The sequence below is a fragment of the Lissotriton helveticus genome, chromosome 1_1, assembly GCF_964261635.1.
Source record: "Lissotriton helveticus chromosome 1_1, aLisHel1.1, whole genome shotgun sequence".
In the NCBI taxonomy this organism is placed as follows: domain Eukaryota; kingdom Metazoa; phylum Chordata; class Amphibia; order Caudata; family Salamandridae; genus Lissotriton; species Lissotriton helveticus.
Window position 1 is genome coordinate 1,796,026,418 of NC_136057.1, and position 24,111 is coordinate 1,796,050,528.

The following is a 24,111-nucleotide window of genomic DNA, read 5'->3' on the forward strand; positions in this document are numbered from 1 at the left end:
CAGAGGACTGGATAAGGGAAGGATTTTTTCCTGGTGTGTGGATAAAGCTGATGAATACTCTGGGCCAGATTTGACTTCACAACAATAGAATTGTTTTACTAGAATCAGTTTTACTAGAATGTCTAATAGCAGGGGCCCAAACTTTTGGTAGTAGCCTCCAGAAAAGCCTGCCGAACCCAGGGTCTTTGACTTTGGGCTTTTCATTGCCCACAATATGTTGTTAGAAATTGTGCTTCCAGAACTTCCCCATCTTTAACTTATATTGTCAGTAGAGGATTATCTAGCAAGATATTCTTCTGTAGTTCTTTCTCAGTGAGCTCCCAGGAGTATATGTTGGTGAAAAATCTGTCAAGGCTATTTACTTTGTCCTTCTCAGTTGTGGCACTGACCAGTGACTCACTCTGTGTTTCTTCTGTGACTGTCCTAGCTTGTTTAGACATTTTAGTTTGCCTCCTAATAGACACCAAACTCTATTGCCTTCCACATACTATTTAGTCTTAACAATTAGTGAGTAAGTAGTATGATGTATGTTTTTGTTGTCCTAATTTGCCCCATTAAAGCGAAGTCCTTCCTCCAGGCTTACATTGCAAGAGTTAATTTATCTTTTGCCTAAGCATTTAGCAGCTTCTGGCACAAGTCCTTTGCGGTGGTGTATCGAAGACCCTTGAGTCTCACTGGCCTCCTGATGAAGTGGCCCAACACCTCACCTTAATGGGGTCCAAAGCATTGTGATATTAACCTCCATGCCAGCATTTTTCTTTGCTTTGTTAGAAGTGGCTATGTTGTTTCAAACCACCAAGTACGGTTTCATTTAATATCCATTGACTTCACGAGAGTAGGAAACCTCCTTGTATACATCTGAGAGATTGTGTGAGTGGCCTGATATAGTTATGGGTCCTTTTTCAACTTCCTGTAGAGTAGGTGCTGATCCACTAGGAGGTAATCTAACATAACTCAAGTGCAGTGTGCTGCCAAATAATTGAAGTAGTCCTTTTTAGGTCGAGCTGACGTTAGCATTCATGCGAAGCATGAATGCTGTCAGCTCGACAACTAATGTGATCCGTTTTTAGGAGAGTGGACACCAAAGTGTTACGAGCGTTTTCAGTGCCGGATTTCACCTCGGGAGCGCGCAGCATTGTCTGCAGTGGCAGTGTCAGTTTCGCTTTTTTATTACTTTCGTTTTTCCCGAGGCTGGCTGAGGCTGGCTTGGAATGAACAGGCTTGCCCCCGCGCATGCGCAGAGTAACTCACAGCCCTTGTTTATATTTGTTTTAGTTCCGTGATGCTCCGATCTTTGCCCCTTCCGAGTGGAGCTTCCGAGTGGAGCTTCAGAGTGGAGCTTCAGAGTGGAGCTTCAGAGTGGAGCTTCAGAGTGGAGCTTCAGAGTGCAGAGTGGAGCTTCAGAGTGGAGCTTCAGAGTGCAGAGTGGAGCTTCAGAGTGGAGCTTCAGAGTGGAGCTTCAGAGTGGAGCTTCAGAGTGGAGCTTCAGAGTGCAGAGTGGAGCTTCAGAGTGGAGCTTCAGAGTGGAGCTTCAGAGTGGAGCTTCAGAGTGGAGCTGAGTGGAGCTTCAGAGTGGAGCTTCAGAGTGGAGCTTCAGAGTGGAGCTTCAGAGTGGAGCTTCAGAGTGGAGCTTCAGAGTGGAGCTTCAGAGTGGAGCTTCAGAGTGCAGAGTGGAGCTTCAGAGTGCAGAGTGGAGCTTCAGAGTGCAGAGTGGAGCTTCAGAGTGGAGCTTCAGAGTGGAGCTTCAGAGTGGAGCTTCAGAGTGGAGCTTCAGAGTGGAGCTTCAGAGTGGAGCTTCAGAGTGGAGCTTCAGAGTGGAGCTTCAGAGTGGAGCTTCAGAGTGGAGCTTCAGAGTGGAGCTTCAGAGTGGAGCTTCAGAGTGGAGCTTCAGAGTGGAGCTTCAGAGTGCAGAGTGGAGCTTCAGAGTGCAGAGTGGAGCTTCAGAGTGGAGCTTCAGAGTGGAGCTTCAGAGTGCAGAGTGGAGCTTCAGAGTGGAGCTTCAGAGTGGAGCTTCAGAGTGGAGCTTCAGAGTGGAGCTTCAGAGTGGAGCTTCAGAGTGGAGCTTCAGAGTGGAGCTTCAGAGTGGAGCTTCAGAGTGGAGTGGAGCTTCAGAGTGGAGCTTCAGAGTGCAGAGTGGAGCTTCAGAGTGGAGCTTCAGAGTGCAGAGTGGAGCTTCAGAGTGGAGCTTCAGAGTGCAGAGTGGAGCTTCAGAGTGGAGCTTCAGAGTGGAGCTTCAGAGTGGAGCTTCAGAGTGGAGCTTCAGAGTGGAGCTTCAGAGTGGAGTGGAGCTTCAGAGTGGAGCTTCAGAGTGGAGTGGAGCTTCAGAGTGGAGTGGAGCTTCAGAGTGGAGCTTCAGAGTGGAGTGGAGCTTCAGAGTGGAGCTTCAGAGTGGAGCTTCAGAGTGGAGCTTCAGAGTGGAGCTTCAGAGTGGAGCTTCAGAGTGGAGCTTCAGAGTGGAGTGGAGCTTCAGAGTGGAGCTTCAGAGTGGAGCTTCAGAGTGGAGCTTCAGAGTGGAGCTTCAGAGTGGAGCTTCAGAGTGGAGCTTCAGAGTGGAGCTTCAGAGTGGAGCTTCAGAGTGGAGCTTCAGAGCGGAGCTTCAGAGCGGAGCTTCAGAGCGGAGCTTCAGAGCGGAGCTTCAGAGCGGAGCTTCAGAGTGGAGCTTCAGAGTGGAGCTTCAGAGCGGAGCTTCAGAGCGGAGCTTCAGAGCGGAGCTTCAGAGTGCAGATTCAGAGTGCAGATTCAGAGTGCAGATTCGGAGTGGAGCTTCGGAGTGGAGCTTCGGAGTGGAGCTTCAGAGTGGAGTGGAGCTTCAGAGTGGAGCTTCAGAGTGCAGAGTGGAGCTTCAGAGTGGAGCTTCAGAGTGCAGAGTGGAGCTTCAGAGTGGAGCTTCAGAGTGGAGCTTCAGAGTGGAGCTTCAGAGTGGAGCTTCAGAGTGGAGCTTCAGAGCGGAGCTTCAGAGCGGAGCTTCAGAGCGGAGCTTCAGAGCGGAGCTTCAGAGTGGAGCTTCAGAGTGGAGCTTCAGAGTGGAGCTTCAGAGTGGAGCTTCAGAGTGGAGCTTCAGAGTGGAGCTTCAGAGTGGAGCTTCAGAGTGGAGCTTCAGAGTGGAGCTTCAGAGTGGAGCTTCAGAGCGGAGCTTCAGAGCGGAGCTTCAGAGCGGAGCTTCAGAGTGGAGCTTCAGAGTGGAGCTTCAGAGTGGAGCTTCAGAGTGGAGCTTCAGAGCGGAGCTTCAGAGTGGAGCTTCAGAGTGGAGCTTCAGAGTGCAGATTCAGAGTGCAGATTCAGAGTGGAGCTTCAGAGTGGAGCTTCAGAGTGCAGAGTGGAGCTTCAGAGTGGAGCTTCAGAGTGGAGCTTCAGAGTGGAGCTTCAGAGTGGAGCTTCAGAGTGGAGCTTCAGAGTGGAGCTTCAGAGTGCAGAGTGGAGCTTCAGAGTGGAGCTTCAGAGTGGAGCTTCAGAGTGCAGAGTGGAGCTTCAGAGTGGAGCTTCAGAGTGGAGCTTCAGAGTGGAGCTTCAGAGTGGAGCTTCAGAGTGGAGCTTCAGAGTGGAGCTTCAGAGTGCAGAGTGGAGCTTCAGAGTGCAGAGTGGAGCTTCAGAGTGGAGCTTCAGAGTGGAGTGGAGCTTCAGAGTGGAGCTTCAGAGTGCAGAGTGGAGCTTCAGAGTGGAGCTTCAGAGTGCAGAGTGGAGCTTCAGAGTGGAGCTTCAGAGTGCAGAGTGGAGCTTCAGAGTGGAGCTTCAGAGTGGAGCTTCAGAGTGGAGCTTCAGAGTGGAGCTTCAGAGTGGAGCTTCAGAGTGGAGCTTCAGAGTGGAGCTTCAGAGTGCAGAGTGGAGCTTCAGAGTGGAGCTTCAGAGTGGAGCTTCAGAGTGGAGCTTCAGAGTGGAGCTTCAGAGTGGAGCTTCAGAGTGGAGCTTCAGAGTGGAGCTTCAGAGTGGAGCTTCAGAGTGCAGAGTGGAGCTTCAGAGTGGAGTGGAGCTTCAGAGTGGAGCTTCAGAGTGGAGTGGAGCTTCAGAGTGGAGCTTCAGAGTGGAGTGGAGCTTCAGAGTGGAGAGTGGAGCTTCAGAGTGGAGCTTCAGAGTGGAGCTTCAGAGTGGAGCTTCAGAGTGGAGATTCAGAGTGGAGCTTCAGAGTGGAGCTTCAGAGTGGAGCTTCAGAGTGGAGCTTCAGAGTGGAGCTTCAGAGTGGAGCTTCAGAGTGGAGATTCAGAGTGGAGATTCAGAGTGGAGCTTCAGAGTGCAGATTCAGAGTGGAGATTCAGAGTGCAGATTCAGAGTGCAGATTCAGAGTGCAGATTCAGAGTGCAGATTCGGAGTGGAGCTTCGGAGTGGAGCTGAGCTTCAGAGTGGAGCTTCAGAGTGCAGAGTGGAGCACTCTACAGCACCCCGCACTCTACAGCGCCCCGCGCTCTACAGCGCCCCACGCACTACAGCGCCCCGCAGCGCCCTGCACTCTACAGCGCCCCGGGCTCGACAGCGCCCCGCGCTCTACAACGCCCCGTGCTCTACAGCGCCCCACACTCTACAGCGCCCCGCACTCTACAGCGCCCCGCACTCTACAGCGCCCCGCACTCTACAGCGCCCCGCATTCTACAGCGCCCCGCATTCTACAGCGCCCCGCACTCGACAGCGCTCTACAGCGCCCCGCACTCTACAGCGCCCCGCACTCTACAGCGCCCCGCACTCTACAGCGCCCCGCACTCTACAGCGCTCCGCACTCTACACCGCGCTCTACAGCGCACTGCACTCTACAGCGCCCGCACCGCAGCCTACAGCGCACCACAGCGCCCCATACTCTACAGCGCCCCGCACTCTACAGGGCAACGCGCTCTACAGCGCAACACACTCTACAGCGCAACGCACTCTACAGCACTCTACAGCGCCCCGCACTCTACATCGCCCTGCACTCTACAGCGCCCCGCAGCGCCCCGCATTCTACAGCGCCCCGCACTCTACAGCGCCCCGCACTCTACAGCGCACCGCACTCTACAGCGCCCCGCACTCTACAGCGCCCCGCACTCTACAGCGCCCCGCAGCGCCCTGCACTCTACAGCGCCCCGGGCTCGACAGCGCCCCGCACTCTACAGCGCCCCGCAGCGCCCCGCAGCGCCCCGCACTCTACAGCGCCCCGCACTCTACAGCGCCCCGCACTCTACAGCGCCCCGCACTCTACAGCGCCTCGCACTCGACAGCGCCCCGCATTCTACAGCGCCCCGCACTCGACAGCGCTCTACAGCGCCCCGCACTCTACAGCGCCCCGCACTCTACAGCGCCCCGCACTCTACAGCACCCCGCACTCTACAGCGCTCCACACTCTACAGCGCTCCGCACTCTACACCGTGCTCTACAGCGCACTGCACTCTACAGCGCCCGCAGCGCACCGCAGCGCACTCTACAGCGCACCGCAGCGCCCCATACTCTACAGCGCCCCGCACTCTACAGCGCAACGCGCTCTACAGCGCAACGCGCTCTACAGCGCAATGCACTCTACAGCACTCTACAGCGCCCCGCACTCTACAGCGCCCCACGCTCTGCAGCGCCCTGCACTCTACAGCGCCCCACAGCGCCCGCACTCTACAGCGCCCCGCACTCTACAGCGCACCGCACTCTACAGCGCACTCTACAGCGCACCGCACTCTACAGCGCACTCTACAGCGCCCCGCACTCTACAGCGCCCCGCACTCTACAGCGCCCCGCACTCTACAGCGCCCCACACTCTACAGCGCCCCACACTCTACAGCGCCCCACACTCTACAGCGCCCCACACTCTACAGCGCCCCGCACTCTACAGCGCCCCGCACTCTACAGCGCCCCGCACTCTACAGCGCCCCGCACTCTACAGCGCCCGCACTCTACAGCGCCCCGCACTCTACAGCGCCACGCACTCTACAGCGCCCCGCACTCTACAGCGCCACGCACTCCACAGCGCCACGCACTGCGCCCCGCACTCTACAGCGCCCCGCACTCTACAGCGCCCGCACTCTACAGCGCCCCGCATTCTACAGCGCCACGCACTCCACAGCGCCACGCAGCGCCCTGCACTCTACAGCGCCCCGCAGCGCCCTGCACTCTACAGCGCCCCGCAGCGCCCTGCACTCTACAGCGCCCCGCACTCTACAGCGCCCCGCACTCTACAGCGCCCCGCACTCTACAGCGCCCCGCAGCTCACCGCACTCTACAGCGCACCGCAGCGCCCCATACTCTACAGCGCCCCGCACTCTACAGCGCCCTGCGCTCTACAGCGCACGCACTCTACAGCGCACCACGCTCTCAGCGCCCCGCAGCGCCATGCACTCTACAGCGCCCCGCGCTCTACAGCGCCCCGCAGCGCCCCGCACTCTACAGCGCCACGCACTCTACAGCGCCCCGCACTCTACAGCGCCCCGCACTCTACAGCGCCCCGCACTCTACAGCGCACTCTACAGCGCCCTGCACTCTACAGCGCCCCGCACTCTACAGCGCCCCGCAGTGCCCCGCACTCTACAGCGCCCCGCACTCTACAGCGCACCGCAGCGTCCCGCACTCTACAGTGCAACGCAGCGCCCCGCACTCTACAGCGCCCCGCACTCTACAGCGCCCCGCGCGCAGAAACTTTTACAAATAATAGAAATCCCACCATCGACAGTAGTCAATTTATCCACGAAAGTATTGACAAGGGATGAGGAATCTGTCCTCAATCTAGGTTTAAAATGTGTTCCCAGTCAGCAAACATACAAGGCAGCTCCAATAATATCCTATTGGCGAGCTAGTCCTGACAATAGTGAAGAACGAAATTAGCAGTATTTCACTATCATGACATGTAATACATACCTACACATGTCCCACCTTTAACATACACTGCACCCTGCCCCTGGGAGTGTCTTGGGCCTACCTTAGGGGTGTCCAACATGTAGTAAAAGGGAGGCTTAGGGCCTGGCAAGAGACTGCACTTGCCAGGTCGACTTGGCAGTTTAAAACTGTACTCAAAGGCACTGCAATGGTAGGCTGGAGACACGTTTACAGGGGTGCTTATATGGTTGGCACAATCACTGCTGCAGGCGCACTAGATGCATTTGATTTACAGGCCTTGGGCACACACAGTGCACTTTACTAGGGACTTACCAGTAAATCAAATATGCAAATTATGGAGAACCCAGCAGAATTAAAAATGACAGAGGTAGCATTTGCACTTGAGCACTGATTAGCAGTGGTAAAGTGTACGGAGTACATAAAACAGCAAAAAAGAAGTCCAGCATAACATCAAAAATACAGGTGGTAGAGCAAAAAGACAGAGGAAAACACGTCAAGGATGCCAGGTCTTGCAACTGCTTAGAGATCTTTGAGTGATGACAGGTCACATTGCCTCTCTCTCATCGTCTCATGACCCCAAAAGACAGAGGTCAGTCGCAGGTGTCTAGGGATAATTGGTGCACCTGAGCCCACTACAAGAGAGCGCTTCGATCCACGAGAATCCACTGCAATAATCAATCTAAATTACACCGCGCTGTGTTTGTTTACACTTCCTCTCTCGGGTGGGTTCTTTTCAGATGTGATCCCATTTGTAGCTCAGCAGACAGCAGCTTACCCTGACAGAGCAAGAGAAGGATGATCCGCACTCTGCTGCTTTTGGTCCAGCTCTCTCATTTATGTGTATTTTGTTGCCTGCGAGTGTTGTTTTTGTTATCACAGGAGAGGGGCTTGGCCTGATTCTACTCCCCACTACGAGCAAGGAGCCACGTGAATATCACCTGTGTATGTCCATTACGAAGTGATGCTAGAACACGTTTTATTTTAAAAATGGATTAGGCCCCAGAAGGTGTTCAAACAATTTCGAGGCATGGTGCTCATCTTCTCAGCATGAGAAGGATGAAATGCTGAGCCGAACTTGCTTTGATTCCAAACTAGTGGCCATTAGGGTGCAGTTGCATCATTGTAACAGGTGCATCAACCAACTGAGCTAGCTTGAAAAATTCCGGAGTGCAAACATACTAGATTAATAATGTAAGGTTCCTTTTGTAACACCTGCTTAGGACAGCTGCTAATCACCAAACATCTGATGCAGAGACACGCATTTTTTCCTTGACTGAAGCAACTATAACGATGATGCATATGTCATAAGTACATAGAAAGCTCACGAAAGTAAGCATGTGATGCTGAACATTTAAAAACATGATGGAATAACAATCTAGTATTTTAGCTATTCATCTTAACAAGACCAATGCATTGAACACCGTTACGTTGGCTGATAAAAGCGCATTTTATTTACAGTAGTCTAAAAGAGCAAAACTGCAGGAAAATGACCACTATACAAAATAAAAATAGCACTACTCTGCGCGCCGCCACTCCCGTGCACCATTTTAATTATGAAGACCCGGCCCGGCTCCAGTGCGTACCACTACCAACTATTTAATTAATTTTAAAAAGGCTCAGGCCAGGCCGGTAGGGCGTGCGCACCACGGCACCATAATTAATGTTTATAGGCCGGGGCCCGTTACCATCCGTCCCTGGCGTGCGTTGCGCACTGTAACTATTATAATATAGGCTTGCCTGCTTGCTTGCTTCAGCAGCAGCCGAGGGCAAATGGAGCAGGCGAGGAAGCAACAGGGGTTGGGGGGCTGGTTGAGTGCAAGGGCGAACCCAATATGGAGGGAAGCGGCACACAGGCAAGAACAGAGAGCAACACTGAGTGCGGCCCCGGGAGCAAAGAAGTACAGAAGCGAGAAGGCATGTTCTATAGGAGGGACAAACACGAGTGACAAGTTGGGACATAAATAAGAAGCAGGCAAATGCGCGATAGGAAAGCAACTAATTAGTGCACGCAGCAGGCCTGGAGGCAGGCAGCCAGCAGCAGCCCTGCCCCGTCGGTCGGTGATGGAGACGGAGTGACAGACTCTGAGTGACTTACTTTGGTCTTCGGACTCGGATTCGGAAATCGGACAGGGCAGCTCAGCGTGGGCGGGCCTGGCCGCCTGGCTGCTTTGTCTTGGACTTGGAAGGCAGTTAAGTTCGTAGTTTTCGTTGTTCTTCTCTTGTCTTCTTCTTTGGCTATGCGCGCCGCCTGCCGCGCCCCATATGCCACGCACAGGGGCTTACTGCTTATTGGCCCGCATGATGTTGTGCGTGCCCTGGGGCTGCCTGGCATTGCTCACCACCACTCAGCAGCAGCCAGCCCTGCTGCCCACGCCCCCCACGCACGTGGCACGCGCATACGCGGCGGCGGAAGTGCGGAACGGAAAGTGAAAGAAAAGGATAAAGGCCTGTCCCGCGTCCCGCCGCCATTTCATAGAATCAGGCGGGCTTAGACTAAGATAACAAAAAGTGCCTTACACACTGTGTAAGGCACGGTTTGTTATCATTGTCACTTTTGCCTCATGTAATGTAACGTTTGCCTTTGTATTTTGTTCACTAGTAATGTTCTCATGTATCAGTTCTGTTTCTATTGTGAATTCGCTCTGACACCTTCGGGTGAAGTCCGCACATCCCTTCTTACTCGGCTTGCTTAGCTGGCAGAATGGTGTTGCAGCGTTGGCTAGGAGTTTATTATAGTTGAGCTTTTTTCTTTCAGTCAAACAATAAAGTAACATTCATACAACCTAAATTCAGGATGCTGCCTCCCTGCCAATGTTTTAGTCATCTCTCTTTTTAAAGTCGGGAACATTCTGTTAAAACAGCTGTTTAGGATGTAAGGTATTACTTCTCACGAAACAGACTGATTTTTGATAATGTCCTGAATGCAGCAAGGACCGTCTGAATCAATGTAAAGAATTGCAGTGTTCCTAATGTTCTATATGCGATTTGCCTTCAACTAGTAATTACCATTGGATCATTGTGTGCTGTCTCACTCTTAATGCCTGTTTAAAAAGAGTGCTCTATATGCTGGACCCAAGTATGTTGCTATTTAAACAACACCAGCGATCAATGCACGCTTCCACCACACGCACACAGAACCAGACGTCGGTGCACGCTTTCACCAGGCGCACACACACACCACCAACCGTCAGTGCACACTTTCACCAGGCACACCCCATCAGCCGTCAATGCACGCTTTCACCGGGCACACACGCCACTAGCTGGCAGTGCACACTTCCACCAGGCACACACACCATTAGCCATCAGTGCACATTTTCTACAAGCACACACACACCACCAGCCATCAGTGCACGCATCAATGGTTAGCACATCCACAATTAACTATTGTAGCAATCGCAGTATGGCGCACTTTACTTCTAAACATGTCAGTGCACGCTTTTCCACCATGCACACACACCATCAGCCATCAGTGCACACTTTCAACAGGCACACACACACCACTAGCCATCAGTACATGGTTTCATCAGGCATACCCACCACCGGCCGTCAGTACACACTTTCAACAGGCACAGACACCATAAGTCATCAGTGCACGCTTTCACCAGGCACAAACACCACCAGCCGTCAGTGCACGCTTTCACCGGGCACAAACACCAACAGCCGCCAGTGCACCCTTTCACCAGGCACAAACACCAACAGCCGTCAGTGCACGCTTTCACCGGGCACAAACACCACCAGCCACCAGTGCACCCTTTCACCAGGCACAAACACCACCAGCCGTCAGTGCACACTTTCACCAGGCACAGACGCCATAAGTTGTTCGTGCACGCTTTCACCGGGCACAAACACCACCATCCGTCAGTGCACGCTTTCACCGGGCACAAACACCACCAGCCAATACAGAGTTTGGAAAAGAATTCATGCAACACATTGTCATATACAATGCCAATAACTCAAACTTGAATGCTGCGAGACCTATTGCATTGCAAATGCTTGTTATGTTGTTGTCAGACCCAGCAGATATCCATCAACCTTCATATAGCGACTGAGCTTTGCTATTTAGGCTTTGTTTTTCTATCTAAGCCAACATTACTTGGTTTTGACGTTCCCTCCCATTATGAAAAACCCCATGGAGTCCCTGCACTGATCTGCTTGTAAGAGATTGTTTCCTGGAGGAACATTATGTCCTATGGCATGCTCTTCAGTTAAATTAGGGCATTTATCTGTTAAGTAAGGCTGTTAAGGCCCAGATATTGTAAGTGGTGAGATAAATCAATAGTATTTAGGTATGAGTCTGCCTGTCAGTTGTGAAGTTTATAGAGTACCTTTGTTTCCTGTTGCATGGTTTGTGTAAGAAAGCAATATTTTCATAGGATGTGTGGCTTTAGATACACATGCCTTGCATACCCCTGTCATCTAGTGTTGAGTGCAGGTGTTTGCATCTTGTTTTTTCTTCAAACTTGCTTTTAAATTACAATACCTGTTCTGACTATACACCCAGTCCACAGTGAACCAGGACAAAGACAACACCTCAGATTGTTTTTTTTTTTCTGTCATCACACTTGGACATTAGAGTGGCAGCTCTGGGACCGATGGTACTTATTTGCCAAGAAGTTTAGTGGCAGCCCTCCGGTTGTACCTAGAGAAGGACTTTTGGGGGTGATGTTAGATAGAGAACACTTCCTGTTCTGTCCTGGGCGCCACACAGAATTTCCCTGGTCAGATCAATACAGGGTGTGTAACTAATGCTTATCACCCGAGCACAAAAGTCATCTGCATCACCTGTAAAGCATATTGGTGCCAGAAGACCAATAGGTACCGAAGGGAGAGGCGGTGGGCACACTACAACATACAGAGCCATGATTCACTCCAGATCCCCCTCCCACGACCTCTTCGGTCAGGAAGATATCTACGGTGCAGAGGGAGAAGTGACAGGCCCATAGAGTGTTTTGACAAACTAGGGGCAGGAGTGCCCAGAAGTGCTGTCCTACGATGCCGGAGTCAGAACACAAGGAGGAGGAATGCCATTCCTCTGGGCCCGCACATCCAAAAACCAAGACCACACCCAGGTCTGCTATTCTGCCTCAGATGCACAAGGGTCCACCCCAATGGTTTGACCTCAAAAGTGCCTGCAGGCCTAGGCACAGCAATGGTCCCATTGGAGCCTAGCATGCAGCGCCGAACCTCAAGCAGCACTAAAACCGCTTGACCTCAGGACTGCTTGCAACTCCAAGTAAGCCATCCATTGGCAAAGGGTGTTGAGCCTGCCAGCCATCACCACCTATTCAAGCCCGAGGCACTGAGAAACCATCTTTGAAGCTGAGGCCACTAGCTAGATTGGCGCATTGGTCCGTGCCAAAGGACCCTTGACTCCGAGGTCCAACACAAGCGAGGACTCAATTATGATCTCGCTCCAAGAAGTTTTGAGTACAAGATAAAAGAAAACCTTTGAATATCATTCCACTGAGGGGAATTCCTGACCAGTTCCCGTTCACAGGTGCACCCACAGATGACCTCACAATCCCAGAGAGTAGGAGGCTTACTTTTGAGGAAGATCTTTCTAGACTCCTTCTATTCCCAATAGAGTTAAGGACATGGCTACCAGTACTTCACCACCACCTCCTGCACCTCACCACCTCTTACTCGGTCGCCCTCACCCCTGTCCACTTTCAGTGTCTCTTCAGTCCTCTCCACAGCCAGTCCACACAGACCATGGTCAGGAAGGCCTGTGCTAACCCAGGGATCTTTCTTATGAGGCTTTAGCACCTGCTAAGTGAGATGATCCCTGGAAATACTACAATACTGGCCCTCCAGATGACCCAAAACTGGACCCATTACCAGACGAGGTTTTCCCACTGGATGGTACAACCACATATCATGTGGTAATGTAAAAGGCTTCTCAGCACCGTAATGTTAAAATGCATGTGGTGCAGGATGAGTATGACTTACTCATTGAGACCTTCTCTAAGACCAAGAGGTTTGTGCAGTACCTCCCAATGCACCCAGGCATGCTCAAGACCAACCCAGGGAATTTAAGGACCTGATGAAGGCTGGCTTTAACACGCCCAAGTAGAGAAAAAGTTTAGACCGTCTGTAGATGACTCTGTATAAATTAGCAGCCACGTCCCACCTTACTCGCTGGTAGTCGACACAGAGACCAATTAAGCCTCAACCAAAGCAACAGTAGAAGCTGCTACCCCAGGCAAAAAATAGATGCAGCGGGGAAGCATTTGGCATTGGGGGCCACCACACAATGAGTAATTATAAACTATTGGCTCGCTCTTTTGTTATGTCTGCCACTATTGGGAAGAAAATGAGAAACTAATGAAAAACCTCTTAAGGGCCCATCAGAAAAGAAGCCAAGAACTGCTAGTAGAGTGTAAGGTAATCTCCAGTGCCAACATTTGGCATGCGTCGTTTTATGCTGCAGACTCTGCCTTCATAGAGATGAACACCAGTATCCTTCTGTGATGCCATATGTGGCTACGACTCTCTGGCATTTTGCCAATAGTTAAGCAACATCTGTTGATTGTGCTGTTCGATATGTAGCATCTTTTTTCAGCCCGCAGGTCAACGACATGCTAGTAAAGCAAGACCTAGAAATGGCCAAAGCCATGAGGGCCCTGCAGACCTCTGCTCCTACTTCTGCCTTTTGTAAATTCCAGGCAAGACATGGTTCAAAGACAGCTTTCCCCCCTCCCCCACAAGCTTTAAAATCCCCTTGGCAAAGGTGTTTACGGGCAATAGAAAAGCAGGGAGAGAGGTGGTTTCAATCCTCAGTCTCAACACAGTGACTATTCACAGGTTTCCGCCCTGATCCTGCAACATCTGAATGTTTTTTCTTCCCCAGCGGGAGGGGATAACTTCTGAAAAGTAGGGACTCTCTGTAATGCAGCAGGGGTATGACCTAGTGCTCCCCAGCATGCCACCAGGCATTCCACTTTGATGCCGTGCCCTCAGCCGCAACCATCTGCAACTGCTGGAAGAAGGGCTGGTGCTTTTTGCCAAAGGTGCTATCGAGTTGTAGTCCCTACACCAGCAGCCAGGGGAGTTAATCCCCTGTACTTCCTAGTTCACAAAAAAAGACTGTGTGGGAGAAGTGTGGCTCAATGGTTAGAGCGGCAGACCCTGATGCAGAGGTCTAGCCCGGGACCAGGGTTCAATTCCCCGCCTCTGAGGGGCTTGGGCTCAAAAATTCCACGGACCTGATAATTCTCGCCTCGGTGCCTATTCCAATCATGGAGTCCCACTCTGCAACTCTGGGCAATAGCTTGCTTAATCTCCACAACGGCCCCCACAACGCTAAGGATGCCTGGCCTCCACCTTGGGGGTGCCCAGGAGTGGACACCTCACAGGGAAAGCCAGGATGGGTTCCACAGCGGTATTCGTACAAGCGCCTTGAGACCCTTGCGGGTGAGTAGTGCGCTATACAAGTATCAATTTACAATTTTTACAATTTACGTTATGACCAACCCTAGACCTCCAGTCTTTAAATCACTACATTTTGTTGAAACACTTCTACATAACCACCCTGTAGGATGTTATCCTGTTGCTCCAAAGAGGGGACCTAAAAGAAACCTACTTTCACATCACCATACATCCAGCCCACCACTGGCATATCAGATTTGTGATAAGTGAACAACACTGCAAATTCAAAGTGCTACACTAAGGCTCTCTACAAGTCCAAGGGTGTTTAAACAGTGCCTAGTGGTGGTGGCACTGCATCTGCGCAGAGACACCAGTCATACCTTTCCTTATCTAGACAGCTGGCTAATCAAGAGCAGCAGCAGAGAGCAATGCATAGCCCACATTCAAACACCGTTGTCTTTGGTCCACAAGTTGGGGTTCACCATCAGTACCAAAAAGTCCCACCTTCACCTCCAGCAATTCAGCCCTTCTTGGAGTTGGTCTTAAATGCTGTGCTGAGAAAAGCCACTCATCTAAGAGCGAGTAATGCAGTTCCATAAGCTACTTTCTGTTTTTTCAGACTAGACATCCCCTCACTTGATGAGATTGTTTGGCAAGATGGCTTGATTTATTTAAATAGTACAGCACACCAAACTCCATGCACACCCTCTGCTAGAGTGTCTAACGAGGCAGTGGTAATACGCAGAGGGTGATTTAGAAGATCTAGTGTTGGTAAAGGCCGAATTGCATTGCTCTATCCTGCTGGGTGGCCAGGCCTTACATTCAATAATCCATTGCCGATCTCTGCCATCCCTTCATTATCTGGCTGGTGGCGAGGTCGGCTGTTGTTTCTGGCTAGTTTTGAGGTGGATCTAGTCTCTCGAGCTCTAGGGGCAGACCAGACGTGATGTTCTTCACTTACGGTGGATGCGGAGACCCTGCCTTGTGCGTCCACTGCTCTTTTATACACAATTTGTTTGTTTCTTTTTATCCCTTTCACGCCTTATGCGGTTCAAATAGCACAGCTCTCCTGCTGTAGTTCCAACTCACTCCATGAAATTATTGTGCTTTAATTCTAAAGAAGACCTCATTCTTTTTAGGTTTATTGAGGTTGAAACACTTTGGCATGATCTATACTGTGCTGTACATCTGCTACAGGTTAGTGTTATTTATAGAAGTACATCCTGTTTCATTGTTGATCACTTTTCACAACAACTTGTGCTTCTCCCTGCCTGGGCAGGGAGGAGTGAATGGAGAAAGAAACACAGGGAGTCTGTTCTGCAACATTGTACTTTGACTTGAGTGGAGACGCAACTCTGAAATTGTATAACTAAAGAAAAGCCATTCAATTTCATGGTCTGTTTGCTCATTAATCTGATTTAAAGGCAGTGCTGTCTGCAAAAGTATATTTGCTGGTCATGGCTACTCCCGCCTTTGTCTCCCATCTCTCCTTTTAGTGTAATTGTCCCTGTTTGTCTTTTTTGCGTAGGCTTCTAGCTTTAAATGGGATTAAGGGTCTTGTATTTGCTTTGGCCTGAAGCATGCCACCAGTTGCGTGCACCATTAGCCCCATTACCTTCAACTTTGTAATTCAGTTATCGTCAGAGACATACCCGTTTGTATGTTAAAGAACTACGGACCTGTGGCCATGAAATCTCTTGGTGAATCAAGTGCTGCATGTTAAAAAGAATATATGTAGGACGCTGGGTTTTTGTGGCAGCAGGCCCCCTCACACTTTGTTATTCAGTTCTGGTTTCCCTCTTCAGATGTACCTGTGATTTCCCTTCTCAAACTTCCCTGACGGTAGTGTCCGTCATAAAAGATGTGGGTAAACAGGCATACCATAAGAACGTACTATATTCCCTCACCTCTGCAGGATCACTGCCTTGTCCATTTTCTTCACTCCTTTCTTTCTCACACCACGTCATTCTCCTTCAACATATACCTATCAACCCTGCTATCCTACCTTATCACCTACCAACTATTCTACCAATCCTGAGTGCTCGTACTGCACTTGCCTCTCCCATCTCACCAAACCAAGTGAAGTCACTTTATTGCCTTCTGGACCAACTCTATAAACCTCCACCAAGACTTTGCTCATCACACCTGTGTCCTATACTGACCTGAGTAACAACCAGTGATGTCGCTATTTTACCATCTGGATTAACTTGACAAAGCGGTTTCAATAGCTCTGTTGCTGCACTAGCCAGCGCAATAACTAAAATAATTGCATGATCATTCATCAGGAAAAAAAAAGTAGAGCTTTGCCATACGATGCATAGGAAACCTGTACGTCCACTCATTCACTACCTTTTGATGTGTAGTCTGCAAAGCTGGACCTTCGTTTAGCATCACCCTGGCTGCCAAATGTCTTGGAAAAATCATTTCATCAACCAACACAAGGATCAGCTGACCCCCAGACAAACTAAATCAGCTGACCTGGGACACAAATACAAATATGAATTCATCGGACATCATCTAAAGCACATTCTCATTATGATTTTCCAATCGGAGAAGAGGATCAGAAGATTTGAGCCCAGCAGCAATATGAACTAGAAGAACCAGCAAAAGTCATACTTGTTGATAATGACAGATGTAAGTGGCCACAAAGTATCATAAGAGAAAAACTAATAATTCTATCTTGTCCTCCATTTCAAATGTTGGAAACCACAGAGCAGTCGCCAGTGTCTATAGATTGGCAGTTGACTGCGGCGTGTCCTAATGGCTGTATACTTCCTATGTGCCGATAGCAATCATTAATACCACTGATCAAACAAGATTACAGCCCTTGATGGGGGACACTACGGACACCATCTAACATGCTAATAAAGGCCAAATGACTGTATAAAGCCAAAAAACACATCCATTTCCTGCCTGTTGATCTCATCATGGTTATTCTCTTCATTTCTGAAACCCAGCTAATTGATGATTCTTTTCAATACTTCATAAGGCAATCTCGGATGGATAGCTGATCTACAGAAATCAGTTGAACCATAACAATGGCGGGCTAGCGAGGTCACACCAATATGCCCTACACACATCGACCGTTAAGACTACTCAGCCACAGTGTGAAAATCATTGCTTGTCTGCTGCTTAGCGTGATCCATCTTCTCCACCTACTTTCGATCAAAGTAGGGAGCTGCCAGGCCCTCACCATTATAGCAAACATTGGCAAAATGCAATAATATTGTTTTGGTCTCAAAATCCACACAATGCAACAGTTGTCTCTGTCACTGAAGAAAACAACTTTGTGTGCAGATATGCTCCTTGTGAAAGAGTAGAATGCGGTCACTCACAGTGAAGCCAGTCTATAGATAGGTAGAGAGACAGAATATTAATAAAAACTAAAAGTCTCCGGTAACTCCAGACCGAATTAGGGGCCAGAGGACATATGTATCAAGAAAGCGTTTCGCGAGTCCTTAATATCGAATTTTAGTGATTCGCTATTAAGGACTCGCAAAAGGCAATGTATGTAGGATTTGCAATATTAATTGCAATTCCTACGTATTCCTTATTTGCAATTCGTAAATTGTGTTTCGCAATTAAGGAATACCTTCTCATTCATTCCTATAGGCCTACAGGCCCATAGGATTGAATGGGAGAATATTCGCAATTTGCGAGTATCCATTAGGTACTTGCCAATTGCAAATGCAATTTCAAGGGTGCAGGGGGTCAAAATGACACCCTGTTGCACCCCTGAACTAAGTTTCCACATGTGATGCACGTACATGCCCTAAGGGCATTTATGTGCGCCACATGGCGCTTTGAAAAATGTAAAAAAGTGAATTTTTCCCAAAAATAGCAAATTACACCAACATGAAGTTGGTGGTAATTTGAGATTTCTAAAGGCAAAATCACACAACTTGGGTGCTTTCAGAATTGCATCTAAGGAATCGCAATTTGCGATTCCTTAAATGCATTTGCAGAATAGGGAATCGCACATTTTGTGATTCCCTATTGTGCGAGGGCCTTTTGGGATGATACACCCAAAAGGCATTTTCCCATTCGCAAACGGGCTGATTCTGAAACGGGCTGATTCCTGAGAATCGGCCCGTTTGTGAACGAGAAAAAGGCTTTATATATATGCCCCTAAATTCTTAAATAAAGTCACAAAAGTGCACCCATGACATATGCCATTGTAGTAGTGCAGATTTACAGCTTTATTGAATTCACAATAATTTTCAGAAGTAGGCCAGCAAATCGTACTCGTGAAAAATGTTTGTGAACTGCATTTTTAGCGCAAGCGGATATCCATCTTGATGTGTTCATGCGAAAATATGTTGCGCGTTTACAAGCTCACTTTTCTTCCAACAACTTTTTTCCCATCTGTGGAAGAAGATTTATTTCTGCCCTTGTTTGGAGTAAATTTCCAACCTTTCTCAGTATGGGAAAAGATTGGAGAAAAGCTGGTGAAAACCCCTAAAACATTCAAGCTAGTAGGTTTGCACAGACTTCAAAGCACATTCTAGCATTGGCTCTATTACTTCACGCTACCTCCAGCTCCAGTATGTAGGTTTGTAGAAAGGTGTCAAAATGCAAGATTTGCTATAATTCAAACCCTACTATAGTATGAGCCCTGATATAAACAGAGCAAGGTTGCTGCCATAACTTATCGCTGCACTACGTGCACCAAATGGACAAGTGGATTTTTTTACACAACAAGTGGATTTATGAAGCAACTTGTCCCATGTGCAAGTAGATATTTTTTTTACATTCCACACTCTGGACTCCCTCTCGGGCATTATAGTGGACCATCTGAATCTCTATATTCTTAGATCTCAACATCTGGTTGGAAACCAACACTACGTCTTACCCTCGCACCTACTCACTAAAAGTGAAGTGCTCAATTTCCATCTGATGGTCACTTGTTCCACCCATTTGGTTAGCAACATCCTAAATGCTATCTTCATTATAGGTCTTTCGCTGAAAAGCTGCTCAATACATGAAATAATGACCATATTATTTGTTTCAACCTATGCCTCGCCAGATCAGGTCAGCTATCAGCGTACATCCTCACAAACATATCTACTAGATCTCAAAGAGTCTAGTCTTAAACTCATGAACACCCTCCTCTTGGGCTCATAAGTGTTTATTAAATGGTCAGATCTATGGATGACACTGACTGCTGGTACTACCCCTCTAAAAAGCACTCCTTCAGTTGCACAGACAAAGGCAAGATGGTTTGTAAGGACATAAAGCGTTTGTAAAACGGAAGCCTGGTGTCTCAAAAGACCTTTTGAGTAAAAATGTCAATAATAAAAATCTGCTTTGAAGACCGCATAGTATATAAAAAGCTTCCATCAGGAAACCAAGATCTTAGTAATCCGAACACATCTCAGATGCTACATGCCCAACCAGAAGGCTATTCGAAATAGTTGCTAAATTCCTCAAACCAACCAGTAACTCAACATTTGTAAATCAATCTTAGGTGCTGGGTGATGCCTTAAAAAAGCACTTCATCATAAAAGCCATTAAACTTAAATCTCACTTCCTCTCAAAAATTACCAAAATAAAGGCTTCCATTGCCAGCCATACCAAAATGGGCTTCACCGCCGATCCGCTTAAACTGCTCCTTTAACCTATAAGATAAAAGAGCACTGTGATTTAATCAAAGGTATGAACATTGCAAGGTCTCTAGCAGATCCCTGACCCCCAAACCTTTTTAAAGCCTTCCTAGGATCTTCTGCTGCCATACCTGTGAAAGCAAGCATCAATTCCTCCCTAGCAACTGGGGAGCTCTCAGTTAACCTGAAAACATCCATGTCAAACCAGTTATTTTGAGACGATGACTGGACCAGGCTGACCCAGCAACCTACCGACAGGTAACAAATAGGCCCTTAGGTTAACTCATGGAAAAAGCAGTTTCTTCTAGATCTCCAGGTAACTATACTACAATATATTTAATTTGGACCTGGAAGAAGCACTGAATCTGCACTAAACTCCATCTGGGATGATACATAGACATCGTTTGATGCTATTGGAGCCACTTCTCATCAAAGTTGGACACTGTAGCACACTGAAGACTATATGACATAGGGATCCTTGTTACAGGCCAGAATTGGGTACAGCCGCTCTTAAGGATAGATTCCAGATTGTCACATTACCTTTGTTCAGCTTTTTACCTTTCTCCTGTGAGGTGGTTCTTCTAACAACACATAACAATTCAGCCCCTCCTTTTCATTGTGGACCTACCACCTCTTCCTAACCTGGTAAACTCTTTCAAACTTACTGGTCACATATAGAATGACAACACTTAGATCTTCCTAAAACAGGAAAGACCATCGGTAGTCAAGACTAAAGGAGTAGGTGATTGCCTACTGTAGTTAAGTCTTGGATGCTAAAGAGTAATCTTAAACTTAATAAACTTAACACATCCAATTTTATAAAATACTGGTAGATTCCCGCAATTCCTTGACTCTGCATCATCTCAAGATGGGACCAACACCGCCCTGAACTACAGAGTTGCAATAATGTATTCCAGCACCTCACTCCAACTCTAAGTTAACAGAGTGACAACAGACTCCTTCTACACCGCATTCTAGTTTTACGTATCTTTCTGTTCTTGGGCATCTGCCTACCGTCAATAGCATTAGTGATGTGACATCTTAATTATGCAACTGGCCTTTACTTTGGACTTTTGCAGGAAACCAGTCGGCAAGCTTCAACAAATCCATAACATTGTAGAAGGACAACAACTAAACATGTGTAGATAGGACCACATTACCCCTGCACTCAAGGCTCTGCATTGGCTACTATTTTCAAGAAGGATATCTTTCAAAGCCCTTTGCCTTGATCACCATGAGATGGGACCAACTTTCCTGCAATATAAACTCATATTGTACAGCTAAAAGAGAAACCTCAGATGGGCTTCATTCCTTACTTTCATAAAATCTGCATAGGTGAAAGTTCCTTCTCAGGACAATCGTGCAAGTTGTACTATACGTTCCTGAGGAGAATACGCACACCTATAATTTGAAAGCAAATCCACATAGCTTTTTCCATACTGGATCTAGGTGACACCACAGCTATAAATGACAGGTTTCTGTAAGCAGAATGCACAACTATATCCGCTGTTAACTTTGCTTGCAACTCCATATGTAAGATTTATTTATTTATTTATTTATTTATAAAGTTTAATGCCATTGCCTCAGTTCTTGAGCACAGGCTCTGGGCCCTACGCACGGCCCCTAACCTCAATCAGTAGAAGATGAAACTGCAACCTACACTGATCTCCTATTCTTACACCTCAGCCACCTACTCGACCAAATGTAAAATGACTTGTCATTGGTAAGAGGTAGGAAAGTGAAATAAAAAGGCTACCATACAGTAAAATGCAATACAGCTTGGTGCTGCTCTTAGTTTACATATTGATTATGCACCACCTTTTTTGTTTTGGAATTTAAAATGTGAGTCTTATTCAGAAAGTGCATGGCATGTTTTACACTTGGTTTTTTTCTTCTTCTGTTTCCTTTTGCATGGTCTCTCTGTGGTCACTTAGTGTCTCCTCTGCTTGCGGCTATCCTTGCAAAATTTTATACTGAAGCATGATGTGCTACAATTTGAAAACAATGACTATTCTAGCTTGTTTATACTGCATATAATCAACTGGTGGCGTTAGGGCTAAAATGCTATGAATGGACTGATGTATGTGTTTTTCAAAAAGTAATATATTTATTTAGCTGACTTTTTTGTGTACATTTTTATGTCTCGCTGGTGAGCGCATGAGCTCTCGCTTACGAGGGGTATTGTTTACAATAAAGAGCTTGGAACCCGCTTACCATTCGTTGGCTTCTTTGTCACTCTTATTGGCTGCCTCCTATTTGGCCAGCGCGGGCCTTGTGTCCCTTCCTTTTCTTTCTGTAGAACATGAACCAAGCACCGATTGATTCAACTTAATTAGTGTGCCTCCATTGATTGTGCTGTGACTTAGGTGGTACGCATATCAGGGCACTACCTCTGTTTCCAGTTCTCGTGCTGCTTTCTTAATTCGTTCTGTTTTTAGACATTGTTAATCTGCACCTGCAGTTTTTGGCTTACTTGTACATCTAAAAATAAAATAATTTTTTACTTGGAATAGATTACGCTGTTATAATGTATAGATGTCACCAAGAACACATTTACACCTTCATAATGCTTGCTGCCACATGCTTATTTTTGTTACCTTACAGCCATTCGTGCCACATACCTATGCACTGATTTTAAGTTTGATTCCTTGTTTAAGTTACTTAAACCCACAACTGTACTACTGTGCCTCTCTGCTCTGTCATTCTGCTCTGCGCCACTCCGTGCAACTGTATTCCACCCCACTCCGTTCTACTCAATGCCATGCCTCTCTATGCCATGCCACTCTATGCCATGCCACTCTATGCCACGCCACACATTTTTAGCTATGCTGAACAGCAACCACGCTGTTGTACAATATGGCTGAAAGACATTGGCAAAGTCAATAGCTCTCGCAAAGGTGCGACTTATTGGCTTTGCCAGTGCTCATTTTGTTTGTTACACCAATAGAAATGCATAGGCGGCAAACCCTGTATTATACCAGCGCTGCTTCAGAGTGAGAAATGCTTCAAGCTCTTCAGAGATGCATTAAAATGCTTTGGAGGGTTCTTTTTACGACCTCTCTGCCCTATACCTGTTCTTATAGTTTGCCATTTATAAATGGTGTGATTGGGCAGGGATCTGTTTCATCCCAGCAAGCTGTGGTTGCATTTCTCTTCTGTGCTAAAGAGTGACGTAGTCCCATTATGGCAGGAATCAACATGGGTAATGATCTCTGGCTTAGGCTGAGAAATGGGGTGGTTGATGGGGGTGGTATGTTTGATTCATGTTAAATATCAAATATGACGAGTGAGGTACAAAGCTGATAAATGGGCTACTTTTAATTAACACAAGATGGTTGATGGTAAAAGTGAATAGTAGTCCTTGGCTCAACCATGTTGGCGTAGGAGACATGAGTAATCCAAATTATCCTCATGGAGCGAATTTTTGTACCTAAAACTGGATGCACCACCTTGTATTGCAGCAAACATCATTCAGGGTGGGCAAGTTTGTGTTTCTGTGAACCCTGGAATTTTTCCTTTTAGCCACAGCTTCGAAATAATGGTAAAGTTAAGGTTTGCAATAAATATGTAATGTTTTAAATATCCTTAAAGTTAAAAATAAAAGCTTTTTTACATCTCCGCTGTGTTTTGTTATTCCTTCTTTCTCTTTGAATACCTTTACTCCCTCTTTCTCCCTCGTCACATTTCTATTTTTGCTACATTGACGCTTGATTTCTCTTCATTGCTTTCTTCATTCTTTACCTTCTACAGCCATCTTTTTTTTCCTCTCATACCCATGTCCATTTAACTATGCTCTCTCCTTCCACCTCACTCTCACGGCATCGTGTTCCTATTACGCCTCCTTTACACTTAATCCTGCATCGCTGACCTTTCCACTTTGCCCCCTCACTTTCCCTCCACAGCGATCTGCGAGATGTGTGGCATTGTGGGAACCAGAGATACCTTCTTCTCCAAAACTAAGCGTTTCTGCAGTGTATCCTGTTCCAGAAGCTATTCTTCAAACTCCAAGAAGGCCAGTATCCTCGCCCGCCTCAAGGTCAGTATCTACACTGCCCCCCCTGGGCCTTATTGTGCAGCCCCTTCTGGTCAGTATGAATATCTGCCTCAAGGCTGATGTCCAAACTCACCTTCTTGATCATGTCATCCTTGAGGTCTATGAACACCCCCAACTCAATGACCATGTATTCCTCTGGGTCGGCACTGCAGCCTTCCTAAACTGGCCCTTTGTCTCCTTGTTATTACCTTTTGTGCAGGTTGCCCACTGCGTTTGTAAATTCCACACTACTCCCATTAATATACCTGTCCACTCCATTACAGGGAGGAGAGTGCTCACTGCTATGCAATTATGACTCAGGAAATCTGA

At 47.8% G+C, this 24,111-nt stretch overlaps 1 protein-coding gene across 3 annotated transcripts in view; it reads left to right on the plus strand.

Annotated features, from left to right (window-relative positions):
- Positions 1–24,111, plus strand: part of LOC144752901 (lethal(3)malignant brain tumor-like protein 2) — a 376,713-nt gene that overhangs the window by 85,022 nt on the left and 267,580 nt on the right. For all 3 annotated transcript variants that reach the window (XM_078640731.1, XM_078640741.1, XM_078640737.1), the window contains exon 3: positions 23,651–23,784. In XM_078640731.1, coding sequence (XP_078496857.1) covers positions 23,651–23,784 — 134 coding nt within the window. The remainder of the gene's footprint in view (positions 1–23,650; positions 23,785–24,111) is intronic.